This window comes from Sardina pilchardus, chromosome 4, assembly GCF_963854185.1.
Source record: "Sardina pilchardus chromosome 4, fSarPil1.1, whole genome shotgun sequence".
In the NCBI taxonomy this organism is placed as follows: Eukaryota; Metazoa; Chordata; class Actinopteri; order Clupeiformes; family Clupeidae; genus Sardina; species Sardina pilchardus.
Genome location: NC_084997.1, coordinates 11,427,610 through 11,448,282, shown reverse-complemented (window position 1 = coordinate 11,448,282; position 20,673 = coordinate 11,427,610). Strand labels below are relative to the sequence as shown.

The 20,673-nt window shown below is 40.5% G+C and overlaps 3 protein-coding genes across 3 annotated transcripts in view; all 3 read left to right on the top strand.

Moving 5' to 3' along the window:
* Nucleotides 1–8,696, top strand: part of LOC134078306 (titin-like) — a 143,195-nt gene extending 134,499 nt beyond the window's left edge. Inside the window, 6 exon segments of the mRNA XM_062534132.1 lie at nt 106–5,285; nt 5,384–5,586; nt 5,588–6,191; nt 6,288–6,441; nt 7,355–7,481; nt 7,483–8,696. Of these exon segments, the coding sequence (XP_062390116.1) occupies nt 106–5,285; nt 5,384–5,586; nt 5,588–6,191; nt 6,288–6,441; nt 7,355–7,481; nt 7,483–7,777 (6,563 nt within the window). The 3' untranslated portion in view covers nt 7,778–8,696.
* On the top strand, nt 8,248–13,786 carry LOC134077995 (acetylcholinesterase collagenic tail peptide-like). The gene is made up of 15 exons (XM_062533626.1): nt 8,248–8,280; nt 9,483–9,559; nt 9,731–9,825; nt 11,420–11,520; nt 11,732–11,773; nt 11,855–11,881; nt 11,978–12,049; nt 12,223–12,288; nt 12,366–12,392; nt 12,625–12,660; nt 12,734–12,814; nt 12,921–13,017; nt 13,125–13,252; nt 13,380–13,502; nt 13,760–13,786. Exons 1-15 carry the CDS (start codon nt 8,248–8,250, stop codon nt 13,784–13,786), a joined length of 1,032 nt encoding a protein of 343 aa, XP_062389610.1.
* Nucleotides 13,787–14,264: 478 nt separating this feature from the next.
* fkbp7 (FKBP prolyl isomerase 7) lies at nt 14,265–16,313 on the top strand. The gene is made up of 4 exons (XM_062534167.1): nt 14,265–14,503; nt 14,657–14,808; nt 15,631–15,758; nt 16,053–16,313. Exons 1-4 carry the CDS (start codon nt 14,292–14,294, stop codon nt 16,215–16,217), a joined length of 657 nt encoding a protein of 218 aa, XP_062390151.1. The 5' UTR covers nt 14,265–14,291; the 3' UTR covers nt 16,218–16,313.
* The last annotated feature ends 4,360 nt before the right edge of the window (nt 16,314–20,673 follow it).

Below are 20,673 nucleotides of genomic sequence, written 5' to 3'. Positions count from 1 at the left end.
CGAAATTAAGGTTAACATGGTGTTTTCATTTAGAATTCATACTGTTTAAATATGACTTCACTTAATGTGTTATTAACTGTTATGTTAATGTACTTTTGTTTACAGTTCCTGCAAAGATAAATCTGCCCAAGAATCTGAAGGATAAGGAAGCAATTCCAGCCCTTCGTGGTGAAGTGGTTAACATCAAGATTCCATTCACCGGCAAACCTGATCCAGTCATCACATGGCAGAAGGGACAAGATCTTATTGACAATGATGGATACTACCAAGTCATTGTAACAAGATCATTCACAGCCCTTGTATTCCCCAATGGAGTTGAAAGGAAAGATGCAGGATTCTATGTTGTTTGTGCCAAGAACAGATTTGGCATTGACCAGCAAACAGTTGAACTTGATGTAGCTGATGTGCCTGATCCTCCACGTGGCATCAAAGCCAGTGATATCTCAAGAGATTCCGTGACTCTGAACTGGGTTGCACCTGCCAGCGATGGTGGTAGTAGAGTAAGCAACTATATTATAGAGAAGTGTGCCACTACTGCTGAAAGATGGATTCGTGTTGCACAGTCACGTGACACTCATTACACTGTCACCAACCTCTTTGGAAAAACAAGCTACCAATTCCGCATTATTGCTGAGAACAAGTTTGGTGTGAGTGCACCATCAGAACCATCTGGACCTGTGGTAACCAAAGAAGACAAATCAAGAGTGCTCAACTATGATGAAGAAGTTGATGACACCAGGTCTGTCTCTAAAGCAAGAGCTCCACACTCTGAGGCCAAGAATGTGCACACCAAGTACATGATTGCTGAAGAGCTTGGACGTGGCCAGTTTGGCATTGTTCACCGTTGTGTTGAGATCAGCTCTGAGAGGACCTTTATGGCCAAATTTGTTAAAGTCAGGGGTGCAGATCAAGCCCTTGTGAAGAAAGAAATTGCAATGCTGAACGTTGCCCGTCACAGGAACTTCCTGTGTCTTCATGAGTCATTTGATAGTCCTGAGGAATTAGTTATGATCTATGACTTTATCTCTGGTGTAGACATATTTGAACGCCTTGGCACAGCCAACTTTGAGCTTAATGAGAGAGAAATTGTCAACTACATCAAACAGGTCTGTGAAGCTCTTGAGTATATGCACAGTAGGAGCTATGGTCACTTTGACATCAGACCAGAAACCATTGTGTATACCACAAGAAAGGGCACAAACATCAAGATCATTGAGATGGGACAGACCATGAAACTTACACCTGGAGACATAGTCAAAATTCAGTTCACTACAGCTGAATATGCTGCACCTGAAATCCACCAAAATGAAATGGTGAGCACAGTTACCGATATGTGGTCAGTTGGTGTCTTGGTTTATGTACTTCTTAGTGGACTCAATCCATTCACATCTGAAACTAATCAGCAAATGATTGACAGCATTTCAAATGCTGAGTACAGCTTTGATGATGCTTGTTTCAAGGAAGCTAGCATTGACGCATTAGATTTCATCGACAGACTGCTTACCAAAGACCGCAAACATCGTATGAGTTCTGCGCAAGCTCTGGAACATCCTTGGTTGACAAAGAGCACTGAGGAACTGAGCACAAAAACAATCAATATTGCAAGACATAAGAGGTACTACCAGTCTATGGTCAAGAAGGAGTGGAACACAGTTGTTTCTTCAGCTCGTGTTGCCTCTGGTGGGGCCATCAGAGGTCAGAGAGGTGTAACAGTGGCTAAAGCCAAGATTGCACCATTTGAACATGGCCCTATTGCAGGACCAATCAGGCACAATATTTCTGATGTAGGTGGAGAGGTGAAGTTCGTCTGTACCATTGAGAACTTTGACAGTAGCACTGAGGTGACTTGGTACTACGGAGTTAGACAACTTGAAGAGGGTGCTAAGTATGAAATCACCTATGATGACGAAGAGGGAATTGCAACTATCACCATCAAGGGAGTGTCAAAGCCAGATGATGGAACTTACAGATGCAAGGCCGTCAATGAATATGGTGAGGATTCTGCCTATGGAGAACTCTTTGTCAACGGAGTTAGAAAACACCGCGACTTCTTTACATCACGTGTTGTAAAGAAAGTGAAGCGCAGAGTTGACACAACAAGACTGCTCCAGAGACCACCTGAGTTCACGCTGCCTTTGATGAACCGCAGTGCTTACATTGGTGAGGATGTGCGCTTTGGTGTCACAATCACTGTGCATCCAGAGCCACGTGTGACGTGGTTGAAATCCGGGCAGAAAATGATACCAGGCTATGATGAGAAGAAGTACACATTCATAACAGATAAGGGTCTGTATCAACTTGTGATTCACAATCTTGATGCTGATGATGATGCTGAATACAGCGTTGTAGCGCGCAACAGATTTGGTGACGATAGCTGCAAAGCCAGACTCACCATCACTCCTCGTCCTCCTCCTGCTGATAACACTTTGAGGCCTATGTTCAAACGTTTACTTGCTAATGTTGAATGCAGGGAAGGCCAGAGTGCACGCTTTGAAGTGAGAGTTTCAGGAAAACCAGACCTGAGGTGGGAGAAGGATGGTTCACCTTTGGCATTAGGTCCACAAATCGAGATTGTGCATGAGGGCTTGGACTACTTTGTGCTACATGTCAAAGACACTCTACCTGAAGATTCAGGAATTTACAGAGTTGTTGCCACAAACTCTGCTGGGTCTGCAAGTTGCCAAGCCACGCTCAAGGTGGAACGTGTCACACATGTAAAGAAGGACTACGAGGCTGAAGACGAGAAGAAGAAGAAGAAGAAAGAGGCTCAAACAGATGACATTGACAAGAGAGCAAGACTCTCAATGATTCTTTCTGGTGCTGATGTCACTCCTCTTACCCCATATGCACAGCAGGCCTTGAGGGAAGCTGCCACTTTGTTCAAACCAGCAGTGGTACCAAAGAAGGCCAAGTCTGAAGCTGAAGCAGCCAAAGAAAAGGAAGAGCGCAAAAAGAGAGCAGAGGAAAAGAGGCTGAGAATGCCCTATGATGTACCACCACCTCGTGAGCATGCTCCAAATGTACTTCAAGAGGATATGGAGATCAAGTACTTTGTGCCCTTCTCTGACATGAAATGGTACAAGAAACTCCGTGACCAGTATGAATTCCCTGAGCCTATGGACAAGATCCCGCAGAAGAGACTCAAACGTATCCGCCTCTCAAGGTGGGAGCAATTCTATGATATTCCTGTAAGAATCAAGGACCAGTATAAGCCAAGATGGCACATTCCAACTGTTTCTCAAGATGATCTCGAAACAGTAAGACCAGCAAGGCATCGTACACCTTCCCCAGAAATAGAGAATTACTACAGAATCAGGAGGAGGTCTCTTGGTGATCTGTCTGATGAGGAACTCCTTCTGCCGGTCAAAGACTATCTATCCATGAAGCAAACAGAGGAAGAAAGGCTACGTCTTGAGGACGAACTTGAGCTTGGATACTCTGCTTCTCCACCCAGTTTGAGCCCTGTGCGTTTTGAACTTTCTGCACTACGTCATCCTTCACCACAGAGAGTGGCGTATGAAGAAGACGAAGAGGGCGAGGAGGTCCCAACATATGACTCCTATCGTATTCCCTCTAAATATGAAGCTGGCCCCAGCTACATTGACTTGCGCCAGCGTCATGACAAGGCTACCTACAGGCCCCCAAGGCAGAAGCAGAGAGTAAATGAAGAAAGGGAGGACCAAGAGCTACTCCGCTCAGTGACAACCACTCAAAGAATTACTTCATACAAGAGTCAGCTCAAACGCATGGAGTTTGAGGAGAAAACAAGAGTGACTAAAAAGGAGAAAACAACTCGTGCCCCAGTAGTGTCTGAGGGTGGCGAGATGCCATATGTCCCATTACCACCTTCACCAACCATGCCAAAGAGGAGAAGATCACCATCTCCTAAACCTCGCAAAACACCTGCAGCTGAGACTGAGGCAGCCAGGAAGCCATCACCTGCTCAAGAGAAGCCACGCACCGCATCTCCAAGTGTTGCCTCCTCAGAGAAAGTAGCCTCTATTGACTTGTCAGCAAAGATTGACTACATGTCAAGGTATGAGGCAAGGAAAAAGGCAATTAAACCTGCAAAGAAAGCTGAGGTTCTGCCACAGCAACCATTCAGCCTTCGCCATGCCCCACGCATTGCAGTAAGAATGCGCTCTCATCGTGTGCCACTTGGACAGAACACAAAATTCACTCTGAACGTCCAGTCTCAATCACAAACAGAGGGCAAATGGCTCCACAATGGACAGGAGATTCATGCAAGCAATAAATACCATATGAGTTGTGTGGGTGGAGTTCTGACCCTTCAAATCATGGATTGTAATTTAGAGGATAGTGGTACCTACCGTGTTATCTGCAAAAATGCTAAGGGAGAGACCTCGGATTATGCTACTCTTGATGTGGCAGAAGGAGGATACACATTTGTCACTCTTCGTCAAGAAGAGGAGCCTCCTGTTCGTCCTCTGCCAAAAATGACCAAAACTGATGCTTACCATGTGTCTTCAAAATCAGAGGTTTTTGCTGAGACTGAAATGACAAGAGTGACTGAAGAGACAGAAGTGTCTTCAGTGATTTCCTTGAGTGAAGTGGAGACTGTTAGTGAAACAGTGGAGACTCACGAAGAGTATGCATCCTCTGAAACAAAGCTGGTACTCCATGAGGAAACTGTGGTAGTAGAGGCTTCTGTTGAGAAAACAAAATCAACTCTCCCTGCAACAATTCTTATCAAACCGCTGTCACTGACAGTGTCAGAGGGAGAAACTGCCAGATTCTCATGTGACGTTGATGGTGAGCCAGCCCCAAGTGTGGCCTGGCTCCGTGAAGGACAAGCCATTGTAACCTCTCACCGCCACCATGTCTCAACCACACAGTACAAGTCTACATTTGAGATTTCCTCTGTTGAGCTTTCAGATGAAGGCAATTACACCCTTGTGGTTGAGAATTCCGAGGGCAAGCAGGAAGCTGAGTTCAGTCTCACCATCCGCAAACCATCAGCTGAGGAGAAAGTAGTTGCCTCACCTCCTAGAGTGAAGTCACCTGTTGCTTCACCCCCACGGGTAAAATCACCAGAGGCAGTCAAATCTCCAAAGAGAGTGAAGTCTCCCGAACCTATTAAGTCACCAGCAAGAGTGAAGTCTCCAACATCTCCAAAGTCTCCGAGGTCACCAACTCCCAAGGAGAAGCCTTCTTTCACCATGGGTCTGACAGATGTCTCAGCAGCCTCAGATAGCATTGTGAAGCTGACTGTGAAGGTGTCTGGAGAACCTAAGCCCAAAATCTCTTGGACGAAAGATGGAAAGGTACAGTTAAAATATATTATGAACCATTGTATATATTGAACGTTTTAAATTGTTCTGAGAAATTATTCAAATTACTCAAATTCATATTGTCATTTCAGACTCTCTCCCAGGGTGGAAAATATGAAATCTTCGAGGAGCATGGGTCAGTCTATCTAGAAATTTATGAATCTGAGGTTTCAGATAGTGGAGTGTATAAGTGCACTCTCACAAACAGTGCTGGCTCAGTCTCCTCATCCTGTACTGTCACAGTTAAAGGTAAGGCTTTTAACACTTAACATTTCAGTGTTGTGACATTTATAATATGATTATGATTTCAGTGATCAAAATGTTGATCTTCTTGATCAAATAGTTATAATATTTTTGTGTCTGCTTATAGCATCCGAACAGCTTATAGCATCCGAACAGACTCAAAAGGAGTCTGTATCCACTTATGAAACCACGGGAGAAGTTGTTGAACAAATCACAAAAAGGGAAATTATTCATGAGGAAGTCCAGTCTTACACAGAAGTAAAAGCATCCCAGACCCAAATGACCATGACAATGGGTCAGTCAATGACACTTAAAGCAAACATCTCTGGGGCTACTGATGTCAAATGGATCCTGAATGGAGTCGAAGTTGCCAATTCAGAGAGCTACAGATATGGAGTATCGGGAAATGACCATACATTGACAATCAAGAGCATTAGTCAGCAGGATCAGGGAATCATCACGTGTGAGGCAAAGACTGAACATGGGGCTGTCAAGTGCCAATTCGATACAACGATCAGTGAGACGCGTTCCGATGCACCATCATTCCTCAGCCAGCCAAAATCCCAGAATGTCAATGCAGGACAAAGTGTAACATTCAAATGTGAAGTATCAGGAGAGCCTTCTCCTGAGGTTGAGTGGCTTAAAGACAATGTCCTGGTACGTAGCGATATATCATAACCATAATTTACTACCCATTTCAAATTGAAATACATGTATTTATTTGTATTTTCTATATCTTTTCCCCCTTTATAGATCTCTGTAACATCAAACATGAACCTGAGCCGATCAAAGAATGTGTACACTCTGGAGATAAAGGAGGCCACTGCTGCTGACAGTGGGAAATACACAGTCAAAGCTAAGAACAAGTTTGGACAATGCTCAGCTACTGCATCTTTAAATGTTCTTGGTAAGTCATCAATGCCTTTTCTTCACTAACACATCCACAGAAGAATAATGCTTTCCCAAGTTTTAAAAAGCAAAACTTGTGCACGCTCAAATAACATCTGCTTCATGCAGACAACTACTATTGTACTACTGTATATTATATATCTATGGAAATGATCCAATTCTAGCATCATGTTTGTTACTTATGTCAAACTCAACTCACTGAATGTAATTTCAATATTACATTATGATGCATATGGTTTATGCTAATTTTATTCACAGTGCCCACCAGGGGTATATTTTATATATTATACAGTACGTAATCATTGAAGAAAAAAGCAAAACAACTGTAAATACTCACCACTCTGTAAATACTCACAAACAACAGTGAAAAAACAACAGTAAATACTCACAACTCAACTGCTAAGGCTTCTTTGCTTCACTGTGATGCTTCTATACTCTCACAGCTCTGGTTGAGGAACCTGTCAAAATGATTGTAATGGAGAAAGCCTCCGCTACTGAGAGCTTGCAGGGCAGTTTATCTGCCGTGGCCGTCCAAATGGCTTCATCAATGCAAGAGTCATCCTTCAGCAGCTCCAGCATGTCTGAAGCTAAATTTGAAAGCATGTCTGCTAGCATGTCCTCCATGACCTCTGAAACAATGGTAGCCATGAGCTCCAGCACTGTAATGAGCTCCAGCAGTGTAATGGAGGTCTCAACAACTCACTCACATACGGAGGGGTCCACCTCCCAACACCAGTAAAGGTGAGGCCGTGAACGTTGTGTGTGTCAGATTCACCGCTTGTGACCGAAAGCACTAACAGAATTATTCTCTCTATGACAAATGCTGAAGGTGTTTTAACATTGTATGCGTCTATGTTTGTTTTGTTTTTTTGTTTGTTTGTTTTTTCTCCATCTCCTTTCATGATGTCTAGGTGTGCTAAAAACACATGGGGCTCTCCTGGATGATTTCAGCTTCGGAAAAAGAAAGATTTTGACAGTCCCCTGCGCTTTCTCAGGAGAGTCCGCACCTTTCATTGAGTTGTCCCATTCAGGGAGGACTGTCCAGTGAGGAGAAAAGAGGATCTCACAACACTCGCTGTGTGAAGGAGAATGATGCTGGAGCATACACCCTCAAGCTGTTCAAAGAGCCTGGATCTGACACTGCAGCAGTCAATGTCAACATTCGATCTATGTATAAAAAAAAGAGAAAAATCATAATAGAAATTCTACCCCTATCCCATTTCCTTTCTTATTCAGTGCCTTTTTATTTATTGGATGGGTTGAAATACTCATTACTTGATAAAGACCTGGATTTCTGTTCTTGTAAATATGAACTATTTTTATACCAAACTTGACATTAATTTATGCCACACTAGACTAAAGTCTAAAGTTGTTATAAAATGTGCCATATTGGATAATTATGACTAGGATTTTTGAACCATTTTTCTGTGACATGTACATAATGTATATAGCCGAATTTACCGGTTATGGAAAATGTATGCATTGTTATTTATGACAATAACTGAAACAAAGGAACTAAATGTTTAACAGGAGAAAGTTTCACATGAAACGAATACCCTGAAAAACTAGAAACGAAACTATGTGCCTCAACAATAAGTTGAAGTCTTAAGATTGCCTCAACAGGTAGAGAGGCTCCCTGTTGAAGTTAAACTAAATCAGACACAATGAAATGCACTGATGCATCTGTGCATTTGATATTTCAACACACATATGATTTTAAAAACTATGATCATAAGACCTTGAGTGCTGTTTGCATATTACCCTCATGTAAGCAGGACAACTAGGCCTTGTGTTCAGACTGATTATGTCATACCACCATTTTGATGACATGCTCAAAGTGCGAGCGGCCTGCACTTTGAGCCTTTTTTTATTTTATTTTATTGTGCACAGGTTCTGGCATAGGACCATTTGAATTGGATTTTCCAAGTAACATCACCTGGCCATTTATTTTTCAAAAATTCAATTTAAGTGCTTCTTTGCAGAATCAGTGCCACCTCTTGGAGGATTGCTAGGTAATTTTTGTGTGTTTTTGTGTTAGTGTGTGTTAGCATTAGAACCTCACATTGTCAGTAGTCAGGGTAAACAACAAGCAAGAGTGCCACAGTCTCACCATCTGCTGTGCTAAGAACATGACCTAATACATGTAAGCAATGCCCTGCACTTTGATTGAACTTATTTATGTAGTACTTATATATTCAACCTCCTTGAGTTTTATGATTACTGATTTAATAAAGCATGATTGCAGCACCATAATTGTTTGGTATTTGTGTCTTCTTTTCATTCATTATACCACTGGCAAACTGCTAAGAAGATTTAGCTAACCTGACATTAGACACACTTCAAGTTATAGGCATTATATTACCCATCTCAAGATATAAAAACATCCAAATTATCCCTCAGTCATTCCCAAGTCGGGACTTGATCAACCCCGGCTGGGTCGCCTGGGCGAGGGTGTATGATGTTGCGAGACCCGAAACACCCAATGATCCCAGGATACATCACTGAGGATGCGTCCCAGTGCATCCATGAGATGTTTCTTGCATAGTTGAATTATCAGGGAGTATAAATGACATCATACTGCAAAGACTTACTGTACATAATTACTTAAAGTATATTGAAACATTCTATATAATTCTAATTCTAATTAAATCAACCTTTTCTGGTCATATTCCAACATAAGACACATCTTCTCAAATGAATACACACTATCACACACAAGACATATTATTAAAGAAGATCATTGCAATTTAAGCAGTTCCAAATAGACTTTATGCTAAAATGGGATCTAGATCATGCTAGCCTAATTTATCATTAAACTTTCACAAAATTCATTTCAAACCAGTGACAAGGCTTTATTTCACGTCCTTAAATGACCACTACCATTTAGCAGCTGAGAGCATTTTTTTCTATCACCTGGCACAGCGTCTTCTTGGCAGAGCTCAGATGTATTTAATTTGCTGGTTTGCCTAGTTTGCACTTCTATCATTAGTGAGATGGCATAAGGGTAAGTGGTTTGTGCTGGCGTGCTCGCTCTCATAGATACACCGTGTGGATTCTCTGACCCGCTCCCAGACCATATCTCACAGAGGAATGAGAGGAGCACAGAGCCTAGAGAGGTAGGTGGTGATACTTTGTATTAATTATTCTCATAAAAACAAAAAATACTCTGTGCTCATGGAAAAACAGATTTGTACTTTGCATCTAACTGTTACCTATGTAACTGTTACCTTAAGTCATTATCAGTATACTATTCTTCAGTGTTTATATTGTTTTCTGCCCTCTCACAGATTTAGAGATTACAATATGGGTAAACTGGTCCACCTGCTGCCTCAGATTGTCTTATTATGCACACTGACTATTACAGATAAAATATCAGCTTTTGGTATGTTAAAGCTTTTTTTACTTCATATTCAGAACACAGTAGCTATGTTTTTATGTTTACATAAAGAATTTGTCTATGACTTAACCTGTTATGCTTGAGTGTAACTTAAGCTATGATATAAGCAGAAATATTAAATGCAAAGTAACTGTATAAAAGCTTTGGCTTTTCCACTCTAATCACTTAAGCTGTTGCATTGACTGAACCTGCCAGCAAAGGCCATAAAGTGTCTTAGTATTGGCAGATGTAGGCTACTGTATGTCCGTCAGCAAAACGGCAACAGATACAGAATGCTCACAAGCTTGCAGTAAATTAGATTCAGGTTGAAGAGCTATCAGAGTACACCGCTAAAGGTTTCCTTCTCCATAGATAGTGTTTGATGTTTTGAATGAAGGCAGTCAGAGGTTACACTGCAACCAATTCATTCTAAACAAGTTTGATTTATCTTATATTAACTTAAAAATCTAGTTGGTATTGCTCTTAGTGTAAAGAAGCTTACAGCATTCTCTCATGAAATCATTTTGATTTAATTGAATTATAGTTTGACATATTTTAAGGGGTCCTATCAAGACAAATTTGCTAACACACTTGCAGACAAATTAGTTTGTTCTGATACATCTTAAAACAGGTCGAACTTATATACTGCATAGCAGTACAAAATAGGATCACCACTTAGTCCTGCACATTCTCTCTTCAAAAATAAATCACACTTGTCAGCTGGTTTCCATCACTATCCCCTTCTCTAGTTGGTATTGCTCTTAGTGTAAAGAGGCTTACCTAGCATTCTCTCATGAAATCATTTTGACTTAATTTAATTATAGTTTTTTTGATGTTTTGAATGAAGGCAGTCAGAGGTTACACTGCAACCAATTCATTCTAACCAAGTTTGATTTATCTTATATTAACTTAAAAATCTAGTTGGTATTGCTCTTAGTGTAAAGAGGCTTACCTAGCATTCTCTCATGAAATCATTTTGATTTAATTGAATTATAGTTTGACATATTTTAAGGGGTCCTATCAAGACAAATTTGCTAACACACTTGGAAACACATTAGTTTGTTCTGATACATCTTAAAACAGGTCGAACTTATATACTGCATAGCAGTACAAAATAGGATCACCACTCAGTCCTGCACATTCTCTCTTCAAAAATAAATCATGCTTGTCAGCTGGTTTCCATCCCCTTCTCTTGCAACTCATATGTATGAGAATGAGTGTGTGCGTGTGTGTTTACTTTTGTGCTTCTCTGTGTGTGTGTGTGTGTGTGTGTGTGTGTGTGTGTGTGTGTGTGTGTGTGTGTGTGTGTGTGTGTGTGCATCTGAGTGTGTGGAGAGCGGCCCCAGGAGACCAAATGCTTATTTTCCATAAAAGTCTGGTGGGGCTACATGCCTACCAAGTTTCATGTGCCCCTCTGTTTAGGTGTCCCGGGAATCGTTGACAGGAAAAAAAAAACTCTTATGACCACATCAAATGATTTTATGAGAAAGCACTAAAAACAATACCAGCTAGATTAATAACACTTAGATAAGCAGGTTTTGCAGTGTATGTGAGTGAATGTGAAACTCATTTAGTAATAATTGTTCATGTTTACATTTAGACTACAAATGCAGAGATAGGATGTCAGTGTATGGGTCAGTCTTCATTCCTCCTCCACCACCACCTCCTTTTCCTCCTGAATCACAAGTGTCTTTACTTATGGTGACAATTTTACATGTTTTATTATATATACTTGTATAGACTGTATGTGTGTGTGTGTGTGTGTGTGTGTGTGTGTGTGTGTGTGTGTGTGTGTGTGTGTGTGTGTGTGTGTGTGTGTGTGTATGTCTTTTCCTAATATTATGATCTTACATACTATGGCCTACAATAAGTATTCAGAAAAGAATTAGCTTTAATAAAGTTATTCTTTCAGATTGACATAACTGAGGATATAACAGGATTGAAAGGTGAAAAGGTATGTGATAGAAAACCCATAGAATTTCAAACCTCTGACAGAGTTAGACATTTTTTCACCACTGTTTATCCATTCATTTAGGGTAGTCGAGGACCTAGAGGTGAAAAGGTATCAATTTCCCTAACAATACAACATCTATACTACATTAATCTCAATCACACTAATAAAACACAGTTTAACAACTTTGTTTCATTCATATGTCAGGGCGAGACAGGGGAAATGGGACCTGAGGGTTATCTAGGTTTCCCCGGTAATGTTGGTCAACCTGGAGAGAAGGTAAGTCAAATTATACAGTACTTTAAAGCATTTGTATCTGCTTTTTCTTTCATGTCACTGAGCAAGCAGTGTACCATTGTCTGGGGATATCATTTTTTTTTTTATTTGTCACACTGAATTTCACTACTTTCATGAGAATTTATATTTTTTTGTCCGATCATGCTGATATCCAGGGAGAAAAGGGTGAGAGAGGCTGGATTGGTATGTCTGGAGAGGATGGTGAACCAGGAATAGAACAGGTAAGGTATTTAAGGAAATATTTTAATCATCAATTACAATAACTTCCATTATACGTAGACCTGGTGTTCCTTTCAAGGGAAGAAGAGGCCGGACAGGTTCCAAGGTAAGGAGGTTCTTCTCTACTTCAAACATGTTGGTATAATGTTAATCTTACAATTTTCCCTCATGCATTTATTGTTATGACATACCAAACAGGGAGAACATGGGTGGAAGGGGAAACCAGGGATGCCTGGTCAAAAGGCAAGTACATCCATAAAAAAATATTGTATATTTGGGACAAGAACATGCACCACTGAAAAAGTGAGATTTTCTTAATATTCTTTAAACTTCTGCAGGGTGCTGCTGGCAGACAAGGTGCCAAAGGCCACAAGGTACTCTATCCCTAATACTGTATCTTTCACGTATCGACGTTTGGCTGCAAGTATTTAATGTTCACCATTACAGGGTGATATGGGATTGAAAGGATACACTGGACTACAAGGCCTGCATGGGCCAAGGGGAGTTGCCGGGAAAAGAGGCCGAACAGTTAAGCTCTAATCTTGTCACATTTTGCTGCCTGTTGTCTCAAAAATGTATTACATAAACATGTTAATTCATGTAATTTCTCAAACTTCTCTCATCTCTTATTCAGGGCATCAAAGGTGACCAAGGGCCAACTGGCATGTTTGGATATGCCGGGATAATGGGCAGACCAGGGATGACGGGACGGCCAGGGGAACCAGGAAGAGGTTTGGTGGATCATATTAGCTCACAATCCATTCATGACAATGGTATTCAACTGGAGATGCCTTCACAGAAGCAAACATGATGTATTCAAAATGGCTTTTGTTTACAGTACTACTGATAGCTGGGCCCAAAGGAGAAAAGGGAGTCGATGGAGTCACAACACAATGCAACTGTTCCTGGGATAACGCATCTGAACAAACTCATAAACAACTACCACAGTCTACAGGGGTTGTATCTGTATGTATCTGATGATCTCTTCTGCAATTTGTTAAGACAGTTATCGCTTAACATTTAGGTCCTTTGAATATGGATTTTTTTTGGCCTAACTTTCTTCAATAAGATTCTCTCATTTATTATTTTTTAGCTCATTCTCATTGCAAACAATGAGAAGGAAATGTTAGATTTACAATCAGAGAATACAATGGTCTTAAGGAAGGATATTCGTGCATTATTCATCTTCACAAATTCAAAATGGAAACGTGTTCAAGTAAGTTACCTATTCTATTTAAGTGTCAATTGGGTTGTTGTTATTATTAAGGCTGAATGTGCTTTTGAGTGTAATTCCAGAATGGTATGGAATGTAAACAAATAGCATAAAACCCACTCTGCCCTCTCTGCTCTCCCTAAAGACCTTTATGTTGCTCTCTACCTTGTCACAGACAAATAATAAACATATGTTGCCCTCTTTGTGCCTATTGGCATCTATTGGAATGCTAATTGTTGTTTATTTGTCTATGCCTGCAGGTGCCTCAAAAATTGCACAAGACGTGAAGAATGGAAACTCCATTCATGAATTACAAAGCTCTTGAGTGAAGAAGAAAAACGGACTTGTGTCCTGTTCTACAGAGGGGAGAATGCTAAGACTTGAAGGATGAACACTTCACTCTCCAAATGATCACTATAATTCACAATCAAATAATCACTATGGCTTCCACAATATCACATCTGTTTCACAGATCAAGTGCTTGGTTGAATAAAATATTGCAACATTCATGCTGAATATATAGTCTGCCTTTACTGCTTATTATGTGCTCTCTTGTGGGTAAACAAGCAAGATCACTCACAGCAAATGCGCTCGAGGTGGTGGTCAATAAAGTTACTAAACAAAAGAAAACTTTGTTTCTCGTCAATTCGCTAGTCTGCACTCTTCAGGACACTGAGGGAATTGTGAAAAGTCGTATGGAGAAAGCGGAAGAGACTGAAAGTGGGATGGTGCTGCTGCTGTCGCGTCATCAGTCTGTCAAGCCGTGCCACGCACACAACACAAGCGGACATCATGACTTCTTCTAGGTTATTTATTTACTTATTTCTTGCCCTGCATCTCCACGTTGCGCCTCCGTTCTCTGCGGTAGCAACGGAGATAAAGGATGAGGTTAAAGTGGAAGTTTTGTTTGTGCCGGAAAACTGCACACAGAAGACTGGGAAAGGGGATTTGGTAAATGCCCACTACGATGGATACCTTCAGGACGGAACAAAGTTTTACTGCAGGTAGGCCTTTGCGTTGTTTTATCCTATTATTTATTTCGAACATTTTTGTCACAGCAATATTTGATCCAACTTTTGATTTAATGTTAAGCAACAAAATATCCTTGGCCTAGTACAGTTCAAGGCACTCAATTACTCACTTGCATTACTTTTCAGTCGGTCAGTGAAGGATGGGCACCCTCAGTGGTTTGTTCTGGGTGTTGGGCAAGTATTAAAAGGCCTTGACATGGGATTGATGGAGATGTGTGCTGGAGAAAAACGAAAACTTACTGTGCCTCCCTCATTAGCGTTTGGATCGAAAGGGAAAGGTAGAGTACGCAGACTGCAACCGCTCACCACGGCATGCCGCATATGCATGACAATACCGCCACCGCCTGTTGGGCCAGAGGCTTACCCGGAGAACACGTTGAGAAGCGTCCATGCTGCATGAACTCTTTGGGAGCAATTCACTTTGGAAGTTTACCTGCACGTTTTGAATTAAGCTGGAGATGCTGTTCTAAACCTATTTGCTTAATATATTTTTGCATGCAGACATATTTTCATTTGGTGTAGACCACATCATGGATATTATGAGGAGTCAGTGGATCACTGCTAATTATAGCATGATAGAGGAGGTAATTAGTGTTTACCTTTCTAGGCTGAAGTTATGCTGCTTTACCTAGTCCTAGACATTTAACGAGTCTCCTACCAGTTTACAATGATAGCATTATGTTCAAGTTATTTGTGATCTTATGAGTTAAACAATATCCCTCTATTTAAGTAGGCCCAATCAAGCAATTGTAACATTGTAATTGTAACTTACAGTAGGCCTAAATCAGTTGGTCAGTTTCAGTGAGGACTGTTTTTGATAAATAGATATAGATAGATAGATATAGCTATAGGTATAGATATAGCATCCTAAGTCAACTTGAGGAGCAAGTCCATCTGGTAATAGGCTACAAAATAATGGAAGCTCTCTCAAAGTCGACAGCTCTTAAAGCCTAGAGATTAGGCTATCTAGGCTATCACTCTGTGAATGTGACTGTTCTGACAAGCTTTACATATTTTTTGAGTAATGCCTGATTTCATTCACAGTTATTTCTGTGGTTATTTGAATTATGTCATCACACTTATTTCTGTGGTTGATCCAGCCCCTGTTCCACCAAATGCGACAGTAATCTTTGAAGTGGAGCTTTACTCAGTGGCCCGAGGTCCACGTAGCTTGGAGGCCTTCAACGAGATGGACATAGACCAAGATAAGAGTCTTACGGAAGAGGAGGTAGTAATTTCTCATCTTTTCTCAGAGAATAATAGTAATATTAATAGTAATAATAACAATAATAATAATGTTATGATAATGCCCTTATTTCCTCAATATTTTATATTGTAGCATTACATATATAGGCCTAATGTAATAGTCTCTATTGGTAAATAATATAACCGTCAATAATATAATGTGACAATAATATGTCAGACAGTTGTGCTATACTTTATAATATTTCATGTAACATTTTTATCTCCGTGCATACACAAACATAATTCTTTTGGACCTCTATTTTTCCTCTAATTGCAGATCAGACAATACCTGAAGACACAGGATTTGAAAAACACCGGCAAAACTAAAGAAGAGACCTTCTATGATGGAGTCGTTAAAGATGTATTACGCAGGAATGATGCTGACAGAGACGGAACTCTATCTGTAAAAGAGTACAATGTCTTTGGACATGATGAACTTTAGCCTTCAACCAAAGTGTTTTTAATTGTGTTTTTTATGTCGTTACAAACCTCACAATTGCACAGATTTCCTACAGAAATACCACTAATGTGACAGTAATTCAGGCCTCTTGTCTTTTTTCCACATAAGCACAGCCTTACACACAACATATGAATACACACATACAGAATATGAGCACACGCACAAACATACATTTATGCCTATATGGATGCCAGTGACCACTGAAATTAATGTTAAAGGACTTGAGACAGGTTAGCCAGTACAATTTAATATGCATGCTGCACTTTTTGCCAGTTGAAGGAAACAGCTCTTAAAGCTGTGTGTAGGAAATAAAGTGGGAGGAGATGGTCTGCACACTGTTATAGCTCCAAAAATATCATTTATTAATTTAAAAAGACAGTGTTTCTATCCATGATCTTCATCCACATGGATCAAAACGTTGCCTTTTTAAATTAATAAATTATACATTTTTGGAGCTATAACAGTTTGCGGACCATCTCCTCTCTACCGTCTATTACAATTGTCCAGCACATGTGCAGAGTTTCTTTGGATGTGCGCACCACCCTGTTTCACTAGGAAATAAATTGATCCATCAGCAGAAATGTAAAATGACATTCAAAATTATGTTTTCATATAAATAAATTACTTAGTGGCATTCAAGTAGTTGCATTTGCGCAACATCACCACTAGATGCTACACACTGCCACTCAAAAAGTGAACCAGAGAGCTGTTCTTTGTCACATTTCCTTTCTTGTGGCAAGAAACATTTATGTATCTACCACATGCATTTAATACTCACTTTTTATTTTTTCCTACTGAAGCCTGATAAGGTGGGATGAATTTGAGCATTTATTTTGCACACTCTCTGTGGACACTATTGGCAGTTTCTGTAGCCAATATAGGCTACTTCCTGCTGAAAGATAAACCTTTACCATGTTAAAAGCTTGCCATCCACCAGCTCATTACATCTGTGTCATTGTTCCTTTGTCCGTTGTTTGCCTACTGGACTGGCTGAATTCAGTGTTCAGCCAAGGCAACCCAGTGATCCCCAACACCCCCTTCAAATGTGAAGGCCCTGGGCAGCTCTCCATTTGGCCTTGGCCTGATGACCACCCACAGGAATTCCTGAGATTTCCTCTCCAAGTACTCCATGTGTCCATGTTGACAGCTGTCTTGAAACATGCCAGCAATGTATAATCCAAGAACAATTAAATTAAACAGGCACTGCAGAACAGGCTTAACAGAGTCAGAGTCTGTGCCAAAATACCCACTTTGTCATATAAATCAAAAAATCATTCACAATCAAAACATCTTATTTAATCTTTTTTTTGTCCTTTTCTGCTCCCTGTGCAACTCCTAAAATAGAGGTGATATCTTTATTTTTCTTTTAGAACCATTTTAAGCAATGAACTCTTTTGCAGTACAGGGGAGAACCAGTGGATGGCTCTCTTGTGCTATGGATATAACTTAAGAAGAAACCATACCAAAAAGAACATGTTTAAAAGATATATGGGGTCACCTATATGCTTTCAAAATATGCACTTCCTTCCCAGTGCTCGGTGCAATTAATATTTTCATCATTCTGATTTCTTTTGACAGTGCTGTGACACATTACATTACACACTACTGTTGGCACAATAGACAACTTGAGAACAAAAGAAGTTAATTTAGTAAATATACAGAAAGGGGTGTTGCAGATGCCAATAGTTCCTCTGATACAACTTGAGCAAAGATAATACTTTTATGAGTCAGAGCAAAAATGTGCTCAAACTTCATGCTGAAGTATGTTAAGCCAAGTTCCCAAGGTTACAAAGTCCCTTGGTGATATGACAAATACTAGATCCAAATTGAAAAATCAAGCTAAATACAGAAAAACAGGAAGAACATATGTGGACAACATGTTTTTCACATTAGATTTCAGGTCGTGTTATATCTGTCTGACCAAGATTTCCATCTAAAACCACCAATCTTCTCAGACTTGTTTTTGACTTCTCCACCAATTGCACAGTGATAATGTGTGAATTGGTCTGGAGATGGCCTATCACTGGTGCATTTGTTTCCGTTGGGGCTTCAGCTGGCCTTTGTCATCTGTCCTTTGGGATGTAAATATTGGCCGCAGGAGAATGTGAGATCCTGTAGTAGTGTGCCCCTAGGGCGGAGACACACTCAACTGGTTCTCTAGTTGTGATTAAAGGTCTGTGTGCGTCTGCTGGTTACAGACCATCGCAACAAGAGCTGAGCGTGAAAAGGAAATAATTCATTTTAGACCACACTTTTCAGACGTTCCTCCCACCCAGGGACCATGTTGTTGTTAGTGCTGTAGTGTCAACCATGCTGTTGTTATTGCTGTAGTGTCTTGTATTCACAAACATGCCCAAAGCTTTTTAAAAAGCTAGAATCCATTCTCATTCCACTGGCATACTCCTCATAGGACTTTGCAGGCAGGATATGTCAGAATGCTGATAAATAAATCAGACCCACAGAATGTGAGGGGCAAGACTCATCACAGGGTGCCTTTGTTATCTAGAAAAATACTTCCATTGTACAACATACGGCTTCTGTGAAACTGCTGATGAAGCTACGCTAAATTTAGACATCCATATTTGGGATGCTTTAAAGTCCTGCATCACACTGTCTATCCCAACCAGTTCGCACCATTTTGCATCTAAATACATGTACAGCAGAGTAATTTGAAGAGGATATGGTGGTGCCGTCTCATTCCTTTGTCAAAATCTGAATCTCATCAGATGAAATAAGACCTATTTGACTGCACGTGCGTGTGCTTAAAAAACATCAGGTCCAGGGGCCAAGGCCAGCCTCCTTTGTGAAAAAAGTTGGGAGGTATGATGTCAAAGAAACAGATGCGGAACAACATGGGATTGGAGCACACTACCAAAGCCAAGCTTGTGGGACAAAAACAAAAATGTCACTGCTTAGTTCAGGCGGTGTATAAGAATAAACAATTATGCATACAATTTTAAAGTAATTTATTTGCCTTGGTTCTTAATCGTATGGTTTGTAGTACATACAGACAAAAGAAGAGAACTGACACTTTCTGCATTGTGAGCTTTACTTATTTACAAGAGCAACCCTGAGTTTATTAGTGCAGTGTTACACACATTTAGTCTCCATCAAGATGGTGTTCTCTTTTCCTCTACACAAACTAACAACACAATCCAAACAAGTTCAGGGAAGAATAGACCGCAGCTGTGAGCTACTTTAAACAGAAAGAGAAAAGTCATTACTCATGAAGGAAATCCACCTTCATATTCACAGAGATAGCGTGTATAAAACCACACACACACACACACACACACACACATACACACACACTCTCTCACTCACACACACACACACACTCTCTCACACACACACACACACACACACACACACACACACACACACACACACACACACACACACACAGGAGAAGTCTTGGAACAATAGACGCGGGCCACATCAGACAGCTGAAAAGTTCCAGTGAAAGAGGGAGCAAGCCGCAGAGAGCACAGGACTCAAGAGGGCGGCAGATGAGCCGCTACATCAAGCCCTAGCAGCATAAACAACATCAGCCGTCAACTCCACAGCAGAACCTGAGGGGACATGAGGTTGCTTCTTCTCAGGGAACACTGCTCCAGCACTGGCCTCCTGGATTCACCCAGCCATGATGACAGACTGCTGAACCACAGGATGAGCTGGCTCGGCCAACTGCATGTCTAAACTTCTTACTCAACACAGACAAAGTGCCCCATCAATAACATAACGGTTATGAACATCAGTAATGACTGAACCGCATATAAATGCATTAGGGTCATCACCCTTAATAGTGAAAGCCTGAAATGGGATCTGAAAGTCAGCCTCGCATCAGTGATCACCAGGTCTTTGTAAGTTGTTGGTTGTTTTGGGTCAAGAAAAACAGGCGCTTATTAGTTTAGACACCTTTCCAGGGCTTTATTTTGTCACATGTGATCCATATATCAAGTCTTCCCATTCTGCCCTGACAGGCCCAGCTCTTTATTGGAAAGACACTATAAAGTTCCTGCTCCTGTGTAAACACGTCTCCAGACATGTTTACATGGAGGGGGAGGATACAGAGAAGGCGAGGAGGACCTGAGTAAATACTACAGTTTGCTCCAGAGTGGAACAACTCCTCAGAGGCTTTCATCTGGGATTAAGATGAGCCTTTTTTATCTGTTGTTACAGGATGTGCCATCCTTTGAGATGACCCTGTCATGAAATATGTGTGTGTCTTATAATCACTAAGAATACTTTTTAAAATTTGAGCACAAAGTAGAAATTAATAATTAAAAAAGATCACATTTCACTGATATGACTAATCTTGCTTAATTTTGCTTAATGCAAAAAGAAAGATTGCAACAAGGGCTTATGGACAATGGACAAACATTTTAAGTAAAATAATGAAATGACATAAGAAATAAAACATACTTCTGTTACTTCA